This window comes from Schistocerca cancellata, chromosome 2 (genome assembly GCF_023864275.1).
Source record: "Schistocerca cancellata isolate TAMUIC-IGC-003103 chromosome 2, iqSchCanc2.1, whole genome shotgun sequence".
NCBI lineage: Eukaryota > Metazoa > Arthropoda > Insecta > Orthoptera > Acrididae > Schistocerca > Schistocerca cancellata.
The window spans coordinates 911500601-911521175 of record NC_064627.1 but is presented as its reverse complement, the minus strand read 5'-3'; the positions used below and the strand labels follow the sequence as shown (position 1 = coordinate 911521175).

Sequence of the window (20575 nt, the reverse complement as noted above, 5' to 3'; positions counted from 1 at the left end):
GGCTTGCAGGATGGCTTTTTTGTATTCATTCCTGCATTCCACATAGGCTGATTTGGCACAGTCAGACTTCATACTATTGTATATGTTGTACAGTAACAAAACTTGTTTCTTTAGATCTGTCAGCTGTTTATTGTACCATATATTTTGTCTGTTTTGAGATCTGGATTTGTGGCTGCTGTCCATTATTTTGATTTTCTTTATGGGAATACTATGGTTAAATAGGGTCAAGAATGCATTAAAAAATCTATCAAATATTATTTTGGCTGGCAGGTCATTACTTGATGTGTAATGTCCATCGACACTACAATGGCCAAACCAGTCTCTATCAGCAAGGGAATTACAAAATGTGTTAATTTTATCCTCAGTTATGGGTCTGGTAATCACAACTGTTGGGACAGGTCTGTTTGCATTGCTCCTATTGAGGGGAATTTTACTTGCATAATTTAGAGATACGGAGTCATGGTCAGAGAATGGGAACACTACAACTTTGCATGTGTTTTCAGTGGTCTTGAAGTTTACAAAGATGTTATCTAAACATGCTTTGTTTCTTGTGGGCCTGTTATTAACATGATATAAATTGTATTGTCTTAGTAAGTTTTCCAGATCTGCAACACTACCCTTACATTTAGTAACATCAAAATCAGCATTCAAATCACCTCCTATTGCAATATCATAATGTAGCCATTTAATATTACTAGGGTAGCAGAGTACGTGTGGCGTGCACACGGGGGTTTTTTAGGTTAGAGGGACCCCCCCTTGGGCGAAACGATAAAATACCTGACGGCTTACCAGAGAGGACATTATCATCGTTGATAAAGAACGTCCGTCCTCAGAGACCAAAAACAGGAAAAGTTAACGTAATATTGGTAAACTGCAGGAGTATCCAGGGCAAGGTTCCTGAATTAGTATCTCTTATTGAAGGAAATAGTGCGCATATAGTATTAGGAACGGAAAGTTGGTTAAAACCGGAAGTGAACAGTAACGAAATCCTAGACACAGAATGGAATATATACCGCAAGGATAGGATAAACGCCAATGGTGGAGGAGTATTTATAGCAGTAAAGAATTCAATAATATCCAGTGAAGTTATTACCGAATGCGAATGTGAAATAATCTGGGTTAAGCTAAGTATCAAAGGTGGGTCAGATATGATAGTCGGATGCTTCTATAGACCACCTGCATCAGCAACCGTAGTAGTTGAGCGCCTCAGAGAGAACCTGCAGAACGTCGTGAAGAAGTTTCGTGATCATACTATTGTAATAGGGGGAGACTTCAATCTACCAGGTATAGAATGGGATAGTCACACAATCAGAACTGGAGCCAGGGACAGAGACTCTTGTGACATTATCCTGACTGCCTTGTCCGAGAATTACTTCGAGCAGATAGTTAGAGAACCAACTCGTGAAGCTAACGTTTTAGACCTCATAGCAACAAATAGACCGGAACTTTTCGACTCCGTGAATGTAGAAGAGGGTATCAGTGATCATAAGTCAGTGGTTGCATCAATGACTACAAGTGTAATAAGAAATGCCAAGAAAGGAAGGAAAATATATTTGCTTAACAAGAGTGATAGGGCACAAATCGCAGAATATCTGAGTGACCACCATCAAACGTTCATTTCTGAGGAAGAGGATGTGGAACAAAAATGGAAAAAATTCAGAAACATCATCCAGTACGCCTTAGATAAGTTCGTACCGACTAAGGTCCAAAGCGAGGGGAAAGATCCACCGTGGTATAACAATCATGTACGAAAGGTACTACGGAAACAAAGAAAGCTTCATCATAGGTTTAAGAGTAGTCGAATCATAGCTGATAAGGAAAAGCTGAACGAAGCGAAAAAGAGCGTAAAGAGAGCAATGAGAGAAGCATTCAACGAATTCGAACATAAAACATTGGCAAAAAATCTAAACAAGAACCCTAAAAAGTTTTGGTCATATGTAAAATCGGTAAGCGGATCTAAATCCCCTATTCAGTCACTCGTTGACCACGATGGCACCGAAACAGAGGACGACCGAAGAAAGGCAGAAATACTGAATTCAGTGTTCCGAAACTGTTTCACTGTGGAAAATCGTAACACGGTCCCTGACTTCAGCCGTCGCACGGACGCCAAAATGGAAAATATTTAAATAAACGATATCGGAATTGAAAAACAACTGCTATCACTTAGTAGCGGAAAAGCATCCGGACCAGACGAGATACCCTTAAGATTCTACAGTGATTATGCTAAAGAACTTGCCCCCTTTCTATCAGCAATTTATCGTAGATCGCTGGAAGAACGTAAAGTACCTAGCGACTGGAAGAAAGCGCAGGTCGTTCCCATTTTCAAGAAGGGTCATAAATCAGATGCGAATAATTATAGGCCTATTTCGCTTACGTCAATCTGTTGTAGAATAATGGAACATGTTTTGTGTTCTCGTATTATGACGTTCTTAGATAATACAAATCTCCTTCATCATAACCAACATGGATTCCGCAAACAGAGATCATGTGAAACTCAGCTCGCCCTATTTGCCCAAGAAATTCACAGTGCCGTAGACACTGGCGAGCAGATTGATGCCGTATTCCTGGACTTCAGGAAGGCATTTGATACGGTTCCGCACTTACGTTTAATGAAAAAAATACGAGCTTACGGAATATCGGACCAGGTTTGTGATTGGATTCAGGATTTCCTAGAAGAAAGAACACAACATGTCATTCTTAACGGTTCAAAATCTGCAGATGTAGAGGTAATTTCGGGAGTACCGCAAGGAAGCGTGATAGGACCTTTATTGTTTACAATATACATAAATGACTTAGTTGACAACATCGGTAGCTCCGTGAGGCTATTTGCAGATGACACGGTTGTCTACAAGAAAGTAGCAACATCAGAAGACTCGTACGTACTCCAGGAAGACCTGCAGAGGATTAATGCATGGTGCGACAGCTGGCAGCTTTCCCTAAACGTAGATAAATGTAATATAATGCGCATACATAGGGGCAGAAATCCATTCCAGTACGATTATGCCATAGGTGGTAAATCATTGGAAGCGGTAACGACCGTAAAATACTTAGGAGTTACTATCCGGAGCGATCTGAAGTGGAATGATCACATAAAACAAATAGTGGGAAAAGCAGGCGCCAGGTTGAGATTCATAGGAAGAATTCTAAGAAAATGTGACTCATCGACGAAAGAAGTAGCTTACAAAACGCTTGTTCGTCCGATTCTTGAGTATTGCTCATCAGTATGGGACCCTTACCAGGTTGGATTAATAGAAGAGATAGACATGATCCAGCGAAAAGCAGCGCGATTCGTCATGGGGACATTTAGTCAGCGCGAGAGCGTTACGGAGATGCTGAACAAGCTCCAGTGGCGGACACTTCAAGAAAGGCGTTACGCAATACGGAGAGGTTTATTATCGAAATTACGAGAGAGCACATTCCGGGAAGAGATGGGCAACATATTACTACCGCCCACATATATCTCGCGTAATGATCACAATGAAAAGATCCGAGAAATTAGAGCAAATACGGAGACTTACAAGCAGTCGTTCTTCCCACGCACAATTCGTGAATGGAACAGGGAAGGGGGGATCAGATAGTGGTACAATAAGTACCCTCCGCCACACACCGTAAGGTGGCTCGCGGAGTATAGATGTAGATGTAGATGTAGATTCACTCAATAGCATGTCCATTTTTTCTAAAAATATGTTAATGCTTCCCTTTGGTGATCTGTACATGGATACTACTATTAGCTTATGACTATTAATGATTATACCCGTAACTTCAAAGTGCTGTTCATCACACAAGGAATTTAGGTCTAGTTTGGTTATTGTACAATTGAGTGACTGGTTGGAATAAATTGCCACCCCACCTCTAATGTGCTCTTTCCTACAGTAGCTATTTACTATACTAAAATTGTCAAATTTGGCAACTGCAAGTTCATTCTCATTAGCCCAGTGTTCACTCAGACAAAAAATATCAAACTGGTTATCAAGACCAAACTCATTTATGATAAGTTCTTTATCTTTCAGTCCTTGAACGTTAAGGTAACATATTTTAAGATCCATGCTCTTATTGCTTACACACTGAACACTATGGTGATTGGTTTTCAAACGTTTTTCAGGGCTTGGCGGTGGCCATTTATCCTGGTGGAAATCTGGTTGATAATCACACAAATATAAAAAGCTGTGCAATGATTGAAGCAGAGCTGGTATATGATATGGCTGCTTTCACAGGTGGAGTGGCCTATGATGGGATAGGATAAGTATGTGACAAGACTGGAATATGAAGTGCTGGGTGGACGGATTTGGCAGGTCTTGCACCAGGGTCTTTGGGTGGGATCGAGAGTGACATAGGGATGGACTAGGAAGACCTGAAAAAACCTGTTCTTCAGTTGTTCCAGTCTGGGGTGGTATTGTGTGTTGATGGGAGACAATCCTTTGTTTGCTGGTTATTGTGGGTGGTGGGAGGATTGAGTTGTGTGGGGAAATGGCATTTGAGATCTGTTTGCAGGAGCCTGTCTGTAGAGACCTTGAGGAGACCTTCAGCATACTGGGAAAGTGAGGTTTTGTCATTGCAGATAAGTTGTTCCTGGGTAGCCAGGTGTATGAGAGGGATTTTTTGGTGTGGTTGGGATGACAGTTCCAAGATGCAGATACTGTTGGTGGTTGGTGGCTTTAATGTGGACAGAGGTGAAATTGGAGCCACCAGAGAGCATGAGTTCAGCTTTCAGGAAGGTGGCACACTGGTTTGAGCAGGACCAGGTAAAGCAGAAGGGAGAGAAGTGTTGAGGTAGTGAAGAAATGAGGGTAGGATGCCCTGGGCTTGAGTGCAGATCATGATGATATCATCAGTGAACTTATACCACACCAGGGGTTTTGGGAGGCTAGGAAGATTTCCTCTAGATGGTCTGTAAACATGTTGGCATAGAAGGGTACCATGCAGGAGCTGCAGATTTGTTTGTATACTTTTCCTTTGAAGGGGAATTAGTTGTGTGTTAGGATAAAGTTAGTAAGGTGTGTGAGGAATGAGGCAGTGGATTTGAAGTCTGAAGGACATTGGGAAGTTAGTGTTCAGCAGTGGCAAAAGCATGGGCAAGGGGGGTGTTGGTGTGTGGGAAAGGGAACCATGTCCTTCATCAGGCCTTTGGTTACCTGTCATCATGCCCTGAAATGAAGGAAATCCTATTCAAGATGCTTCCCACTCCTAAAGTGGTTTTCTGTCACCCACCCAACCTCCACAACACCCTAGTCCATTGCTATGCCACTCCCAATTCCAACCTCATTGAGAGAATCTCTCTTCTCATGGGTAAACACCTTCAACTTATTACTCATAATCTAATGCTCTGTATGAAAGGCATCAACGATTTCCTCCATCAATGATCCACAGATCCTTTTCCTTTACCACACAGAGCTCTGCTCTTGCTCTTCACTGTTGATGCCATCTCCCTCTACAGTAATATCCCCAGTTCCCATGACCTTGCCACTATTGTGTGCCATGTTTCCCAATGCCTGAATCACTCCAAAACTACATCCTCCTTTCTGGTCACCATGACCAAGTATCCTCACCCACAAGCATCCTGATCCACAAATATCCTCACCCAAGTATTCTCACCCACAATTATTTCTCCTTTGAAGGTATCGCCTCCAAACTAACCCATGATACAGCAATGGGAACCCACATGGCACCATTCTATACCAACTTATTCATGGGCAATCTGGAGGACTCCTTCCAAACCACCCAAAACTCCAAACCCTTCATCTGTTTCAGATTCATTGATTACATCTTTGTGATCTGAACTGCGGGTGAGTACACCCTATCCATATTCCTCCTGAAGCTCGACACCTTCTCCCTCATTCACTTCCTCCAGTCCTCCTCAACCCAAAGAGCCGCCTTCCTCAATGTTAACCTCCACCAAATCAGTACCTCTGTGCATATCAAACCTGCCAATCACCAGCAATACCTCCACTTCAACAGCTGTCACCCTTTCCATACCATGAAGTCTTTTCCATACACCTCAGCCACGCGAGGTCATCACATCTGGTGTGATGAGCAGTCACCCTCCAAATAATCCAAGGATCAGACTGAGACCTTCACAGAACCAAAATTACCCTCCCAGACTTGTACAGAAACAGTTCTCCAGTGCCTAGTCTCTGAAGTCGTCTACCACCTTCGACCTAACCACTGTCCAGCCACAAAGGAGCGCTCTCCATGTGGTTTAGAACCATTCAGGACTGGAGCAAGTAAATCCCATTCTCTGTCAGCATTTTGACTACCTCTCATCACGCCCTGACATGAGGAAAATCTTATGCACTATTCTTCCCACACCTCCCACAGTGGTATTCTGCCATCCAGCAAACCTATGCAGTATCCGTATCCATCCTTGCTCGATCCCTGCTTCCAACCCGTTGTCTCATGGCTCATATCCCTACAATAGACTTATATGCAAGACCTGTCCCATACATCCTCCTGCCACTATCTACTCCATTCTGGCCACAGCCATCTCCTATTGTGTCAAGGGCAGGGCATCCCATGAAACAGTCATGTGAACTACTAACTAAGCTGCAATACTGTGCTGTTTTTTATGTTGGCATTGTGACTAACAAGCTGTCTGTCTGCATGAGTGGCCAGTCAGTGTCTCCTCTATATGGTGTGTATCAATCTGTTCTTTTCTGTATAGAATATATTTAAATTGAAGGGGAAGGGGGGCAGAAAGGAATGGAAAGAGAAGGGATTACTGGTGTCAGCTGCATTGGGACATTGCACGGAATTAATGGCGATAAGCAAAAATGTGTACTGGACTGGGATTTGAACCCAGGATCTCCTGCTTACTAGGTAGGTGTGTTAACCACTGCATCATCCGGGATAGAGGGTCATTGCAGCTGCACACAGACTACCATGACACGCCACATGGTTGACACACATTCCCCCCGAGCACCACCTATCCACAGTTGCTGTCCATTTCCTCCATGCACACAGGAATTTCAGACATTATTTTCCAAAATTTTTGAGAAGGTGCAGTATGCTAGAATAGTATCTCACTTTATAAACACAAATATCCTCAACAAATCACAGTTTTGGTTTCAGAAGGGTTTATGTTTCAGAAGGGTTTATGTTTCAGAAGGGTTGCTCTACTATGAATGCCATTTACGTGTTCACTTACCAGATTTTACAAGCATTAAGTAATAATACAGCCCCAGTTGGTATTTTCTGTGACATTTCTAAGGCATTTGACTGTGTGAATCACAGTATTCTCCTAGATAAATTGAAGCTCTATGGGGTTTATGGTATAGCCAACCAATGGGCAATGGCATATCTAACCGAAAGAATGTAGAAAGTTATACTTAGTAATTCAATCAATACAGTCCAGGCATGTAATTCTGATTGGAGAAAAATCATCTATGGAGTTCACCAAGACTCAATTTTAGCTCCACCATTGCTCCCCATATGTGGAAACAATCTTCCATGTAGTATACAACAAGCAGAATTAGTTATTTTTGCAGATGCCACTAATATTGTAATCAACTGAAGCATACACATAGAAACACGAGAAATGTAAACATGGTTGTTAAAAGTATCATTGACTGATTTTCTGCAAATATTCACCCTCAATTTTAAAAGGACACAACATATTCAGTTCTGCACATCTTGGGGTACTACACTAATGATAAGTGTAACACATGCTGAGGAAATTATAAATGGGGTGGAAACTTCAAAATTCTTAGTTGCCCATGCTGATGAGAATTAAAGTGGAAAAAGCACATCCTGGAACTCCTAAAACAACTTAGTTCAGCCACATATGCACTTTGAATCATCACAAATCTTGGGGAGAGACAATCAGTAAGTTGACATATTTTGCATATTTTCATTCAATAATGACATATGGAATAATTTTCTGGGGTAACTCATCTTTAAGAAAGAAAGACTTCATTGAACAAAATTGTGCTGTAAGAGTAATATGTGTTGCTCACTCATGATCATCTTGTAGATATCTTTTTAAGGAATTGGGAATTCTAATTACTGCTTCACTGTGTATTTACTCCCTCATGAACTTTGTTGTAATTTATACACTGCAGTTCAAAAGGAAATGGTGTATATAATTACTATACCAGAAGGAAAAATTACATTCATTATTTTACATTAATGTTGTGTTTAGCATAAAAAGGAGTTCACAGTGCTGCAACAAAAATTTTTGATTACTTTCCCGGCGATATAAAATGTCTGACTGACAACAAACAACCCGGCGAGGCTGTTCCATGAGGAAGCTGGCATCCCCTTCCTGCGGGATCGCTTCCGGCAAATCGCCAGGGTGTTCTACAGCAATGCAGAACAGTCTGGCAACCGCCTGATCCGTGGTCTGGGCCGCCAGGTCCACCACAGGCCGACGACTCGTTGGCCAGACCTACTGCGAGAGTAATCTCTCGCAGCCTGCTGTCGCAACGAAGGGCGTCACAATGAACGATGCTCAGTGAGGACAGCTCACCCCCTTAGGTCACACTGCACCATAATAGAGGTCACCGCAGGAACAGCAGCTCCGCTGCTTAAACTGCCCCCACACCTGGCATAGGTAGCCAGAGTTTTTAGTGCGAGTGCGAGTGAAAGTAAAATTTTAAAACAAATTGAGGGAGTCTGGCCTTGGCAACTCCTATTCCCTAGAAGAATTTCTGTTGCTGTGATGTGTAAAAGTTGGAAGGTAGGATGGCTTTTTTCCAAATAGATATGCTGATGTGGGATTTACTATCCCACATCAGCATATCTTTTTGGAAAAAAGCCATCTTAGAAATGTTCAGAATGTACACATATGCAAAAATTAATTTTTGAAGTGAATGTAAACTGACTCGTTCCACTTCATTATGATCTATGATGGAAAATGATCCATGGAGCACATAAACAACTAACTAACTATCCATACAAGTTATTTAATCCAAGTTTTGTATGAGATGATTGATTCAATTGGTGACTCATTGATACTGTAGTCATAGCATACTACATTTTTCCCTTTTGTGAAGTTCACAGTTTTACATTTATGAACATTTAAAGCAAGGTGCCAACCTTTGCATTTGAAATATTATTAAGATCTGACTGGCTATTTGTGCAGTGTTTTTCAAATCGTTTATGACTTCATCTTCTGTAAAAGGTCTTTGGTTACTGTTAATATTACTTGTCAAGTCATTAATATACAGTATGAACAGAAAGAGTCCTAACACACTTCCCTGGGGCATGCCTAAAGTTACTTATACACCTACTAACAACTCTAAATCTTAAATCCACAAACTCTCTCTCCATACTTTTGGTAAACAGCACTGATTAGGTACCTGACTGGTTTGATCAGTGGGTTTCAAGGTGTCATGTGGGAAAAGCACAAGTTCGGTTTTTCATTACCAATGTTATAGGAATTCGTTCTGGATGGCATGGTGCACTTCTATTACCCTCTTTGTAAACAGGTGTGGATTTTGCTTTCTTCCCTCTGCTGGGCACAGTTTCCTGTTAGAGATATCTAAAGTTTCACTTGGTTCCTGTGTCACAGGTGCCAGTGCCTAAACATTTACTTTGGTGCCACTGTCAGTCTTTACATATGACCATAAATTCTTCATGTTTCATGAGTTGTGTTTTGATAAGATGCGGTTATAGTAGTCACTGAGGACTGCATCTATTGCCGTTTTGACTAACAAATAGCTCTGTATATAGCCTTTAGTTTTGTTCTACTGCTACTGTGCAGTAGTTGCTGTTTTAGAAAATAATTTACAGAGGCTGCATATCATGGAGATCTTTCCCATCACCAACTCAACTGCTCTACTACATAAATATCCAGTGCTTGATCAAATGTTCTTCTGAATGTGAGACACAGTTCCTTTTTAAGCTTCAGATCAGAACTAAATGTTTCAAGTTTCTCCTTGAGAAGTGACGCTACTGTCACTATCTCTTTTACTGGACGAGTAAATTTTTCTTTGTGTTGCAATTGACCTTTTTACTCTTTTCATCACTGTTTCTATCACTCTCTCATTGTTACTGATGCCAATCTCAACGTGATCATCCTCAGTGAGGTCACATTTATTTGTTGCTAATAAATTCAATACATTTCTGTCATGAGTAGGTTTCCAAACTATTTTTTATAATTAGTTTTAAAGAAAATGTTTAGTATTATATTGCTGGGTGTCTTGTCTAGCCTTCCTTTTACAAAAATTTAGTTGTCCAAACCTTGCCCGAAGATGGTAGCATGACTAGGGAACACACACATCAGTGAGCTTAGGTTCTCTTCTCATTTGCATCTAGAGGTGAGTCTGGTAGTTAATAGAAGGACCCAGTTGCAAGTTTTTGCGCATTCAGGTGCTTCAATTTCTGTCTTGGTGGATTTGAGTTTCTTGTCTACTGCGATAAAAATACCACCTCCATTGCCCACTAGCTTCTCCTTTTCATATACACCTACACTTACCCCAAAAATCTTATTGTTGTACTTAGTACTTAGTACTAAATGAGCTCCTTTGCCCTTTGAGACTGCTCCAAACTCAGAACTTTATTGTAAATGTGCCAGCAATTTATAAGTAGTATTTTAATCTTTTCATTCATGGGATTCATTTCTTTTGGACTCACTAAGGAATCTCCTAGAGCTATCATTACCTGGAATTGATGGAGAGTCATCTAATCTAAAAAATAGTTCTTGTGTCCACACCACCTTTGGAAATGTTATACTGTAAACATACTAGGTACATTAAGTAAAAGTTCTGGCAGAATGCAAATAATTTGGAGAGAAGAATTATTAACATTAAGATAGTCTTACTCACATATCAGCAGAAAATGATACACATTTGAGCAAATACAAGCAGTATGTCCCAATTCCATAGTACGATTGTCCTTAATATGACTGCTATACACTGAAGCACCAAAGAAACTGTTATAGGCATGCATATTCAAATACAGATATATGTAAACAGGCAGAATATGGAGCTGCAGTCAGCAACACCTATATAAGACAACACAATATTAGGCAGATGTATCAGTTTCTTTGGCTCTTCAGTGTAAATTATTACTGTATGTGTCTTTAGTCTTCTGTGTTAGTGGTGCTTTATTACTATTGCAGTTTTTCTGTATTACTTTAGATTATATGTTCTGTATCTAATGATTATTTGAAATTAAAAGAGATGGTAATTTTTCAGAACTTTCAGCAGTTAAGAGGAAACTTTGATGGGGTAAAACATTGTTACTTTCTGCATGTTGCATACAACAGCTTCACTTACACATCCTGAATGTGGAATATAATATTTTGTCATTGCATGATATGGCTTCCTTATTTTGTCTGCACATCATTTTGCTTTTGCAACAACTATTCATCATAGATACAAATAAAAAATAAAAGCCAGCCACTTTCATTCAAATTTTAATATTAACTAGCAGCTGAATCAGTAAGTGTTAATTAATTCTAGACTTATTATGATGGAGCAAGAAAGAATTATGGAGAGGAAATTAAAGTACTGTGTGAGGAAATATAATAATAATAATAAACTACTGTGAGCTACAATGCATATATTAATCACAAATTTTGCAAAGAAAAATGTGAAAGAAAGGGAAAAGCTTTGGAATCAGGTGTTTAATCAAGTGCAAAAATGGAGGCTTCATACACATATTTTTAAAAATTGTTATGCAATCTTTTGTTTAATTGAAATTTTCCATACCATAATGCTTGTCATGAAAACAATGTGTGGAAGATAATAAAAATGGAAAAGCATTTTAAGCTTAGCACATTCACAATTTGAGAATTAGAAGTAAATGGCATGGCAATATAGGGTAATATTAATATTAACTGTATCTCAACTTGGTGTCTTAGTGGGTAATTAATTGCCAGACTACAAATCTAAAAGACTGAGGGTTTGATCCTTGGTCAGTTCTAAGCTTTTATCTGCCACTTATCACTTCTTTCACCTCTTGCAATGCTTGTTATTGTGAAAAAATGTCAATTCAAACTCGTAAGACTTTCTATGTCATTGACTAAAACTGTTTCTTGATTTGTTAACCGATTTTGGTTTTCCATTTTGAGCAAAACTAACACACCACTACCTTTGCAACTGAACAGAGAAAATGTATAAATAACATACTTACCTCTTGGTGTCCATGATGATTATGTTCCACAAAGATATTTTCCATAAATCACTTTCTCATAATCATTGTCCTGCCATGCAGTCACATTCTCGGCTAATAATGCTGGTTTTGACATCCATAATCTTTCATGATTTTTACATTTTCCTTCCAAATTTATGTTTTTACGATGCAAATCTGAAACTTGGAAAGAATTTATATGACAGTCCTGATGTTTCTAGTGTATCCCAGCTCTTCCAGCAAATTTAAACTTTGCCAATTTCCTAGGAGCACACTTAACTTAAAATCTACAGCTCATGTTGTGGGTTGTGTGACTCAACATGATAAAATATAAATAAATTCTCTTGTAAACAGTGCCTGCAATTCAGTAAGCAATATCAGGACATTTGTTCAGTGTACTAATTACAGATAACATAGTCAACACTCCATAGTTAAACTTTCACATTTATGAAAAGGCTAGACTGTTACTCATCATAAAGGTGACATGTTCAATTGCAGACAGGCACAATGAAAAGACTGTTATACACTGAACCTTCAGCCAAAGCCTTCTTCAGAAAAGAATGGGAAACATTCTTACATTCACACAAGCAGACACGCTCCACACATGTGCGACCATTATTTCTGGCCACTCTGGCCAGGCAGAAACCGAAAGCTGCAATCTGGAGTGAGGCAAGGAACATGGTGGAAAGCACAGTATGAATTGGGGGAGAGCCTGGCAGAGTGTGTGCAGGGACTAGAAGATGCCAGGACAAGGTTGCCACGCAAAGTGTCCGAAGGCTGTGGAGAACTTGGGGTGGTCAACGGGGGTGGGGAGGGAGTGGAAAAGGATAGGAGCAGAGAGGGGAAACGACTGGTGGGTGCATTGTTAGGGAGTGGAATTCTGTGAGACTGAGGGGACACAAATTGGGACTAAGTGATAGTAGGACAGAGAAGGTGGAAACTGTCGCGTGGAGGGTGTGCAGACAGTGGTTTGTAGTAGGCTGAGGATGGAATAATTTCAGGAGCAGAAATGTGTTGTAAAGATAACTCCCATCTGTGCACTTCAGAAAAGCTAGTGGTGGACAGGAGGATTTAGATGGCCCATGGTGTAAAGCACCCAAGGAAAACAGCTGTATATTGTGCCTCAGGGTGGTCCACTTTGATCTTGGCCACAGTTTCGCAGTGGCCATTCATTGTGGTGGAGAGCTGGTCAGTAATCATGCCAATATAAAAACGTTGTGCAATCATTGCAGCAGAGCTGGTATATGACATGGCTGCATTCACAGGCAGCCTAGTTTCTGATGGGGTAGGATAAGCCTGTCACATGACCAGAACAGGAAGTGCTGGGCGGGTGGATTGGGCAGGTCTTGCACCTAGGTCTTCCACATGGATATAATCTCAATAACAAGAGACTGGCACTGGGAGTGACTTAGGAAAATGGTGGCTGGGTTGGCATCAGAACACCACTTTAGGAGGGGTGGGAAGGGTCTTGGGTAGGATGTCCCTCATTTCAGAGCATGATGATAGACAATTGAAACCTGTTGAAAGATGTGGTTCTGTTCCAGTCAGGGGTGGTATTGGGTGCCTAAGAGGGCACTGCTTTTTAGTTGGTTCTTAGGGTGGTGGGAGGATTGCTATGGTTGTGTTAGAATGTGGCATGGGAAATCTGTTTGCAGACTAGGACTGGGGGCTGTGCCTGTTGATAAAAGCCTTTGTGAGACCTTCAGTATACTGGGCAAGGGAGCTTTTGTAACTGCAAATATGCTGTCCCCAGGTGACCAGGCTGTATGGGAGGGATTTGTTGGTAATGAAGGGATGGCAGTTGACCAAATGCAGGTACTGCAGGTAGTTGGTAGGTTTAGTGTGGATAGAGATGTGGACGGAGCTACCAGAGAGAAGGATGTTAACATCCAGGAAGGTGGCACATTGAGTTGAGGAGGACTAGCTAAAGCATGCGGGAGAGAAGGTGCTGAGGTTATGAAGCAATGATGATAGGATGTCTTGGCCCTGAGTCCAGGTCCAGAAGATATCATCAGTGAACTTGCACCAGACCAGGGGTTTGGGTTTTTGGGAGGATAGTATGGTTTCTCCAGGTGGCACATAAACAGGTTGGTATAGGAGGGCCTCATAAGGGTGTGCATGGCTGTACTGCAGATTTGTTAGTGTACCTTCCCTTCAAAGAGAAGTAGTTATGTAATAGGACATAGTAAGGTATACCAGGCAAGAGGTAGTGGGTTCAAGTCTGAAGCACATCGGGAGAGGTAGTGTTCAATACTGGCAAGACCGTGGACATGAGGACTGGTGTATAGTGAAGTGGTGTCAACAATGACAAGTAGGGATCCAGGTGGTAAAGGAGTGTTGGACTTGTCAGAAGAGTACTATCTTTCTCCTGATTCCAGCAATGGAAACACTTCTTTACCACCTTCCAACCAAAGCCAACATAATCTGAACATTGAACCCTGCCTGTCTTAACTCATATCACCATTCAACAGTGACTCCCCCCCAATTAACTAGCCCCTGGTCTCTTTGATGAATTCCTTACTTCCAGCCTGGCCTCACCATCGTTTCCCAAGTCCCTTCCTAAAACCACTGACCTTACAGCAGAAGAATAGACACCCTTACACAGCCTCAACACAGATCCTAACCTACTCAAAGTACCTGTATGCAAAGGTTCCACCACTGTTGTTATGAATCACAGTGACTACCTTGTGGAAGGCATCTCCCAGTTGTCTAATTCCTGCCTCTATAAACTCTGTCAGAGTGATCCCATTCCATATGTCCAACATGACCTTAAATCACCAATTAAAGCTGTAGGCCTTTCCCAGAATCTATCCCCTGAATCCATTTCCGTCCTCACCCCAGTGACAACCAGCACACCTACATACATGCCTTCAAAATGCACAAACTCAACAATCCTTAACATCACATTGTAACTGGTTATGGTGCCCTCACTGAAAGAATTTTGGCCATCATTGACCAACACCTCCAATCCATTGCCAGAAATCTAGCATCCTATGTCAAAGATACCAACCTTCCTTCACTGACTCTCCACTATCCCCACCCCTTTACCTCATAAATCTCTACTTGTCACTGTTGACACCATTTCTCCATACACCAACACCCCTCATTCCCATGACGTTGGTACATTGCCACTCTCCTAATGTCTTTCAGACTCCAAACCCACTACCTGATACACCTAACTAGCTTTATCATAACACACAACTATACCTTCTCTGAAGGGAAGGTATATAACCTTCCTAGCTTCCCAGAAACTCAAGCCCCTGGTGTGGTTCAGGTTCATTGATGGTATCTTCATGATTTGCACTCAAGGCCAAGACACCCTATCCTCACTCCTTCACAACCTCGACACCTTCTCTCCCATCCACTCCTTAACACATGTGCCATTTTCCTGGGCATTGATCTCCTTCTCTCTGATAGCTCCATCCACATTTATGTCCACATTAAATCAACCAACCACCTACAGTACCTGCATTTGGACAACTGCCATCCCTTCCATACCAAAAAGTCTCTACCATAAAGTCTCTGGACACTCAGAGACAGCTTATCTGCAGTGTCAAGAACTCCCATGCCCAGTATGCTGACGGTCTCATGAAGGCCTTCATAGACAGGCAATGTCCCCCTGACCTAGTCCACAAATGGATTTCCCATGCCATATGCCCATACATTCCTGCCAATCCTCCCACCACCCTAAAAACCAACTACAAAGCTGTGCTCCCTTAGGCATCCAATTCCACCTCAGATTGGAACAACTGAACCACATCCTTCATCAGGCTTCGATTGCCTATCATATACTAGTTCTGCTGCAATTACTGCACAACTTTTTGTATTGGTATGGCTATTAACCAGCTGTCCACCAGCATGAATGGTCACCGCTGAACTGTGGGCAAGAGCAAAGTTGACATACAGCTGAACATTACACGCTTCATTTCAATGAATGCTGCACCACCTGGGCCATCTTTATTGTCCCCTCCACTACCAACTTTTCTGAACTTCACAGATGGGATTTATACTTACAACACATTCTCTGCTCCCGAAATGAACCTAGCCTCAACCCACAACAACCCACTGGTCCCACACCCTCCACCAAACAGTTTCCTCCCCCTCTGTCCCACTACCTCCTCTCAGTTCTCATACCCTTGCTCTTACTGTGCACTGCTCTCTGCCAGTGCACCCACCAGTTGTTTCCCCTCTGTACTCCTCTCTTTGGACATGGTCTGCACATTGTGTGTCCCAGTTGTCATTATCTAGGTCATCTAAAGTAGCTACAAGCAGCCCCTTGATCACCTTCACCTCAGTGGCACCAAAATTAAGCTACTGTCTGTCTCCTGTACATGTACAATGTTTCTCCAAACAAAACAATGTGGTGCATCCAACATATCATTTTCTTCTAGTGGCTGCACTGCATACAACATGTTGACAGGCAGCTCCAGCTCCATACTCATCCAAAACATCTTACCAGGCACTATAACAAGCAAATTAAGCCACAGTGTTTTTGTCGAAAGTTTAACCGATTTGCCAGAGTTTAACCAATCTGCCCTTTAAGATACACAAACCCTGCAACAGTTCTTCACTGGCAACAGCTTTCCCTCTAAGTTTCTCCATGTATCACTGAAGGTCAATTTTGGCATGCTGTTTGAGCAAAAAGTCTAACTGCAGGATTGTGCAATAACCTTCACTCACATGAAGCACTACTACGTATTGCTGATATTTCTCATACCCAACCTGAAAAGTTAATACCACTGAACCTTGTGATTTTACATCATTCCACCCTGTGAGATCCACTGACACAGGCATCTCTGTGTCCAACATAAATTTATGTTTCTAGGTCCTCACAATTCCTACTGCACTACATTCAATCTCTGCATACATATCTGTAGCATCAAAACTTAACATCCATTGCTTTTGCAACCCCATTGTCAATGTCCTGCCACACCACTCTTTTCATGCTGAATCTGACTGGTCATTTCTTGGTTGTTCATACCTGTAACACCTTATGTCACTGGAAACCTTGAGTATCACCTCTGTCACTATATCAATCTCCTTTAACTCCATAGCCATCCTGATGGCAGCGTACAGGTCTTTCGGGATACCTGTTTGAATTGTCATAGAATTTCAGGTGGTAGGCCCCTCAAGAGGGTATCTAATGCCCTGTGCTCAGCTTTTTGGAGTATAATCTTGTTTTCCTCATTGATTTCCCCCAGCTTGTAAGTCTGTACATTAATTTTCTGTATTCTGTCAGTAAAACTTTCCTCTGTCCCATTGTGTTTCTTCACATTTCCATTTAAGTGCTTGTGGGAAAATATTGCACTTTTCTTTTTATGTAGTGTTGCTGGAGGCCCTGCTTCAACTCCTCAAACATCTGTGCATTTTTTAAACCCTCCAAGCATCTCACAATTGTTTTTTCTTTTCTGTCAACCTCAATTTTTCCATTTGCAGTAGGTGAGTACCCACCTAATCCCAATTTCTGCTGCTGCTTCCAGGTCATCCAAGAAAGACATTACAGCCTCAGTTGACTTTCCATAGAAGGGAGTATTCAAAGTAATGGTAGCTGAGTCTATTAGAGGGCTTGACAACATCTCCTTTCCCTTCACAGCTGCCAGTTGTCTGTGCCTCTCTGTATTATCCACCGGCAGCTGTTGTCTGTGCCTCTCTGCATTATCCACCGGCAGCTGCACTATCTGATTACCTAGTAACTGATTTGTCTCCTACACAGAAACACCCTGCATCTGGGACTCTGCCATTGTGGAGCGTTTACCCTCAAAACGTGATCAAGTATACAAAAACAATAGCACTGCAAAATGATAGTTTATGCACTAATAACCATAACATACTACACACATCTGGTGTCAAATCATAGCTATTTTGACTCAGTGCATTGCCTAGCAGTTGGCCATAATGGCAGCATGTAAAACACTCCACTCATACACACTCAGGTAATGGTCCACAGTGATAGTAGATTGCACTTTGAACACCTTGTTGGTTACAAATAGTGTTCCTTGGCATTGCTATGAAATTGCAATAAATTTGTTGATTATAACAGCTTCACAAATGCCATCTTTAAATTCCAATGACAGACCTTTCTTGAACTCACCTCCCATGCACACTAAAATAGGAGAAACAAATCAGTCCATTCACTCACCTCACGATTTGTTGACACTGTGAGTGTGATGTGATGCTGCTTGTGGCTGCACATGTCAGTGGTGGTCAACTATGCCAACTCTTCTGATGCCAGTTGTAGTGGCCCAGCCTCTACGGTGGCCAGGTTGAGTGGCAGCAGTGGGCCATTGTCAGGATGTTGGCTGTCAGTAAGACATGAAAATAGTATAAATAGTCAAAACTTTTATTTGTATTCATGCTGCAATACTCATAATACTGCTTCACAGTGACCACACCCTCCTTTGGTGCATGGTGAGGACAGCATATGGAGAACCAGAGGCCAGCGTGCATCCAGAAGCCAGCTGTGACATGAGCGACTAGAATAATGCTTATGTGCAGAGTCTGTGCAGCAATACGTGCACTTGCTATGCACAGTGCAGCTGCTTGCGGCAAGGTGTGCCAGCAGTGCAGAGGTACATGTAATTCTTGCAGGGGATATCAGTCCTCAGAAGTGGAACTCTCCTTTGCAAGCGAAGGCACAAAGTTCCAGGATGCCCACACCAGTATATAAGGGCAAGTAGCTGCAGTACATTTATCTTGAACAGCTGCCCTCCAGGGCAGGAGGTGGCTTGCCAGTGGGAAGGCATGTAGACTCAGAGCCTGCAGTCAGACCAATGGTGGTAGAAGTCCAAAAGGTGTGGCAGCTGTTTACAGAACCATATTGCCCTGTTACGTGGTGCAGCCCTCTCCTTGAGGTTGGTGCTGCCAGCCTGGAACACCTCTGGCTAGAAATGATGGGTATTTTTGCTGGTAGCAATTGGTCACAGCTTGGAGGTTTGGGGCAGTGTCAGTTGCTACAACTGACAACCCTGATATTTGTCATACTGATGTACCTCTTGTAACCACATATGATTCTGTTCAAAAAATTACAGAACATTCGTAATTTTGTGCCAATGGTGTGTTGGAGTGAAATGTGGTTGGCATCTCTGCACATGCCTATGTTTTATGTATAACTGCCAGAAGTTTCATTGTTGTATGTCTGTTAGTAATTGTTCAGTGCTGCATTGAGTAGAATGGTGTGTTGCACAGTTTGCAAATTTCGAGATGACATATTTAGAGGAGGAATGAAACTGTGCATGCCAATCGAAGACTGACTGTCCAAGAGATTGCAGAAGACTGTAACATTTCAGTTGGATCATGTCATGAAATCCTGACACAGCATCTTGGAATGCATCATCTTGCCTCCAATTTCATCCCATGGCTCATGAGTGAAAATCAGAAATGGATTGCACAAATGAGAATGAGCTGTTGCTTAGAGAATCATAACTGGTGATGAGATGTGGATCTACAGTTATGATGTTGGGGCTAAGATTCAGTCTTTACCATGGGTAGGGAAAGGTTCTCCAAGACCAAAAAGCTCATCAGGTCAGGTCAAATGTCAAAGCCATGCTGATAGTTTTCTTTGACTTTGAAGGATTAGTTCATCGTGAATTCATACCACAGGGACAAACTGTTAATCAATGGTACTATCGAGATGTGTTGAGATGCCTTTGAGAAAATGTGAGAAGGAAACGGCATGAAATGTGGTGAGAAAATTCAATGCTCTTCATGATAATGCACCCACACATTCATCTCTGTTGGTGCGTGACTAAAAAAAAATGAAATGACTGTGCTGCCTCATCCTCCGTACTCTCCTGACCTGCCCCTGTAGAATACTTTTTTTTATTTTAAAAGTTGAAAAACCCATTGAAAGGACAACGATTTGCAGTGCTAAATGAGATAAAAAAAATTCACAGAAAGTGCTTCATAGGATGGAAATGGCGCTGGGAGCAGTGTATCAATTGTGGAGGAGAGTATCTCGAAGGAGACCATGCACAATAAGTAATAGGTAAGCATACAAAAATGTTGTGGACAAACTTCCAGAATTTTTTAAACAGATCTCACACATGGTATAAAAAGTCCATTGCTTGAAAGCGTAGAAATCAGTCAGCTGCTCCAACAGTGCCCCTGTCCTTTTGCTGTGTCATCATTATCGCAATGCTTGGCTCGTAACGTATAGAAGGGTGGTTACTGCTGCTACCATTATGGTGTTTTGGTTCTCGCCAGTTTCCATGGCTTCTCACAACTGCTGCTATTTTCACTGTAGTTCCCAAAAATTAATGGCTACTTACAATGCTAAAGTTCTGCCAGGCTTTGGAGTTGGAATGGTGTTGCCCAGTGCGAGGGTAACATGAAGATAAGGACATAATTGATGGGAGTGGTTGTCAAGATTTTTTCCATCTGTGTCATACATTTGTTTACTAAATCTTTTGCCATGCCATTAGATGCAGGTATGACAAGGGCATGTAACATACGTAATTCCATAGCAGGTGCAAATCAGAGGAAACTTACAGGAAACTTACAGAAGTAA

At 41.7% G+C, this 20575-nt stretch overlaps 1 protein-coding gene across 3 annotated transcripts in view; it reads left to right on the top strand.

Moving 5' to 3' along the window:
* The window catches only part of LOC126148769 (CBY1-interacting BAR domain-containing protein 1), a 211186-nt gene that overhangs the window by 156086 nt on the left and 34525 nt on the right, over positions 1 to 20575 (top strand). For 2 of the 3 annotated variants that reach the window (XM_049915777.1, XM_049915775.1), the window contains one exon: positions 11133 to 11165. The exons of the other annotated variant lie outside the window; for it this stretch is intronic. In XM_049915777.1, the coding sequence (XP_049771734.1) occupies positions 11133 to 11165 (33 nt within the window). The remainder of the gene's footprint in view (positions 1 to 11132; positions 11166 to 20575) is intronic. 3 annotated transcript variants of the gene reach the window in all.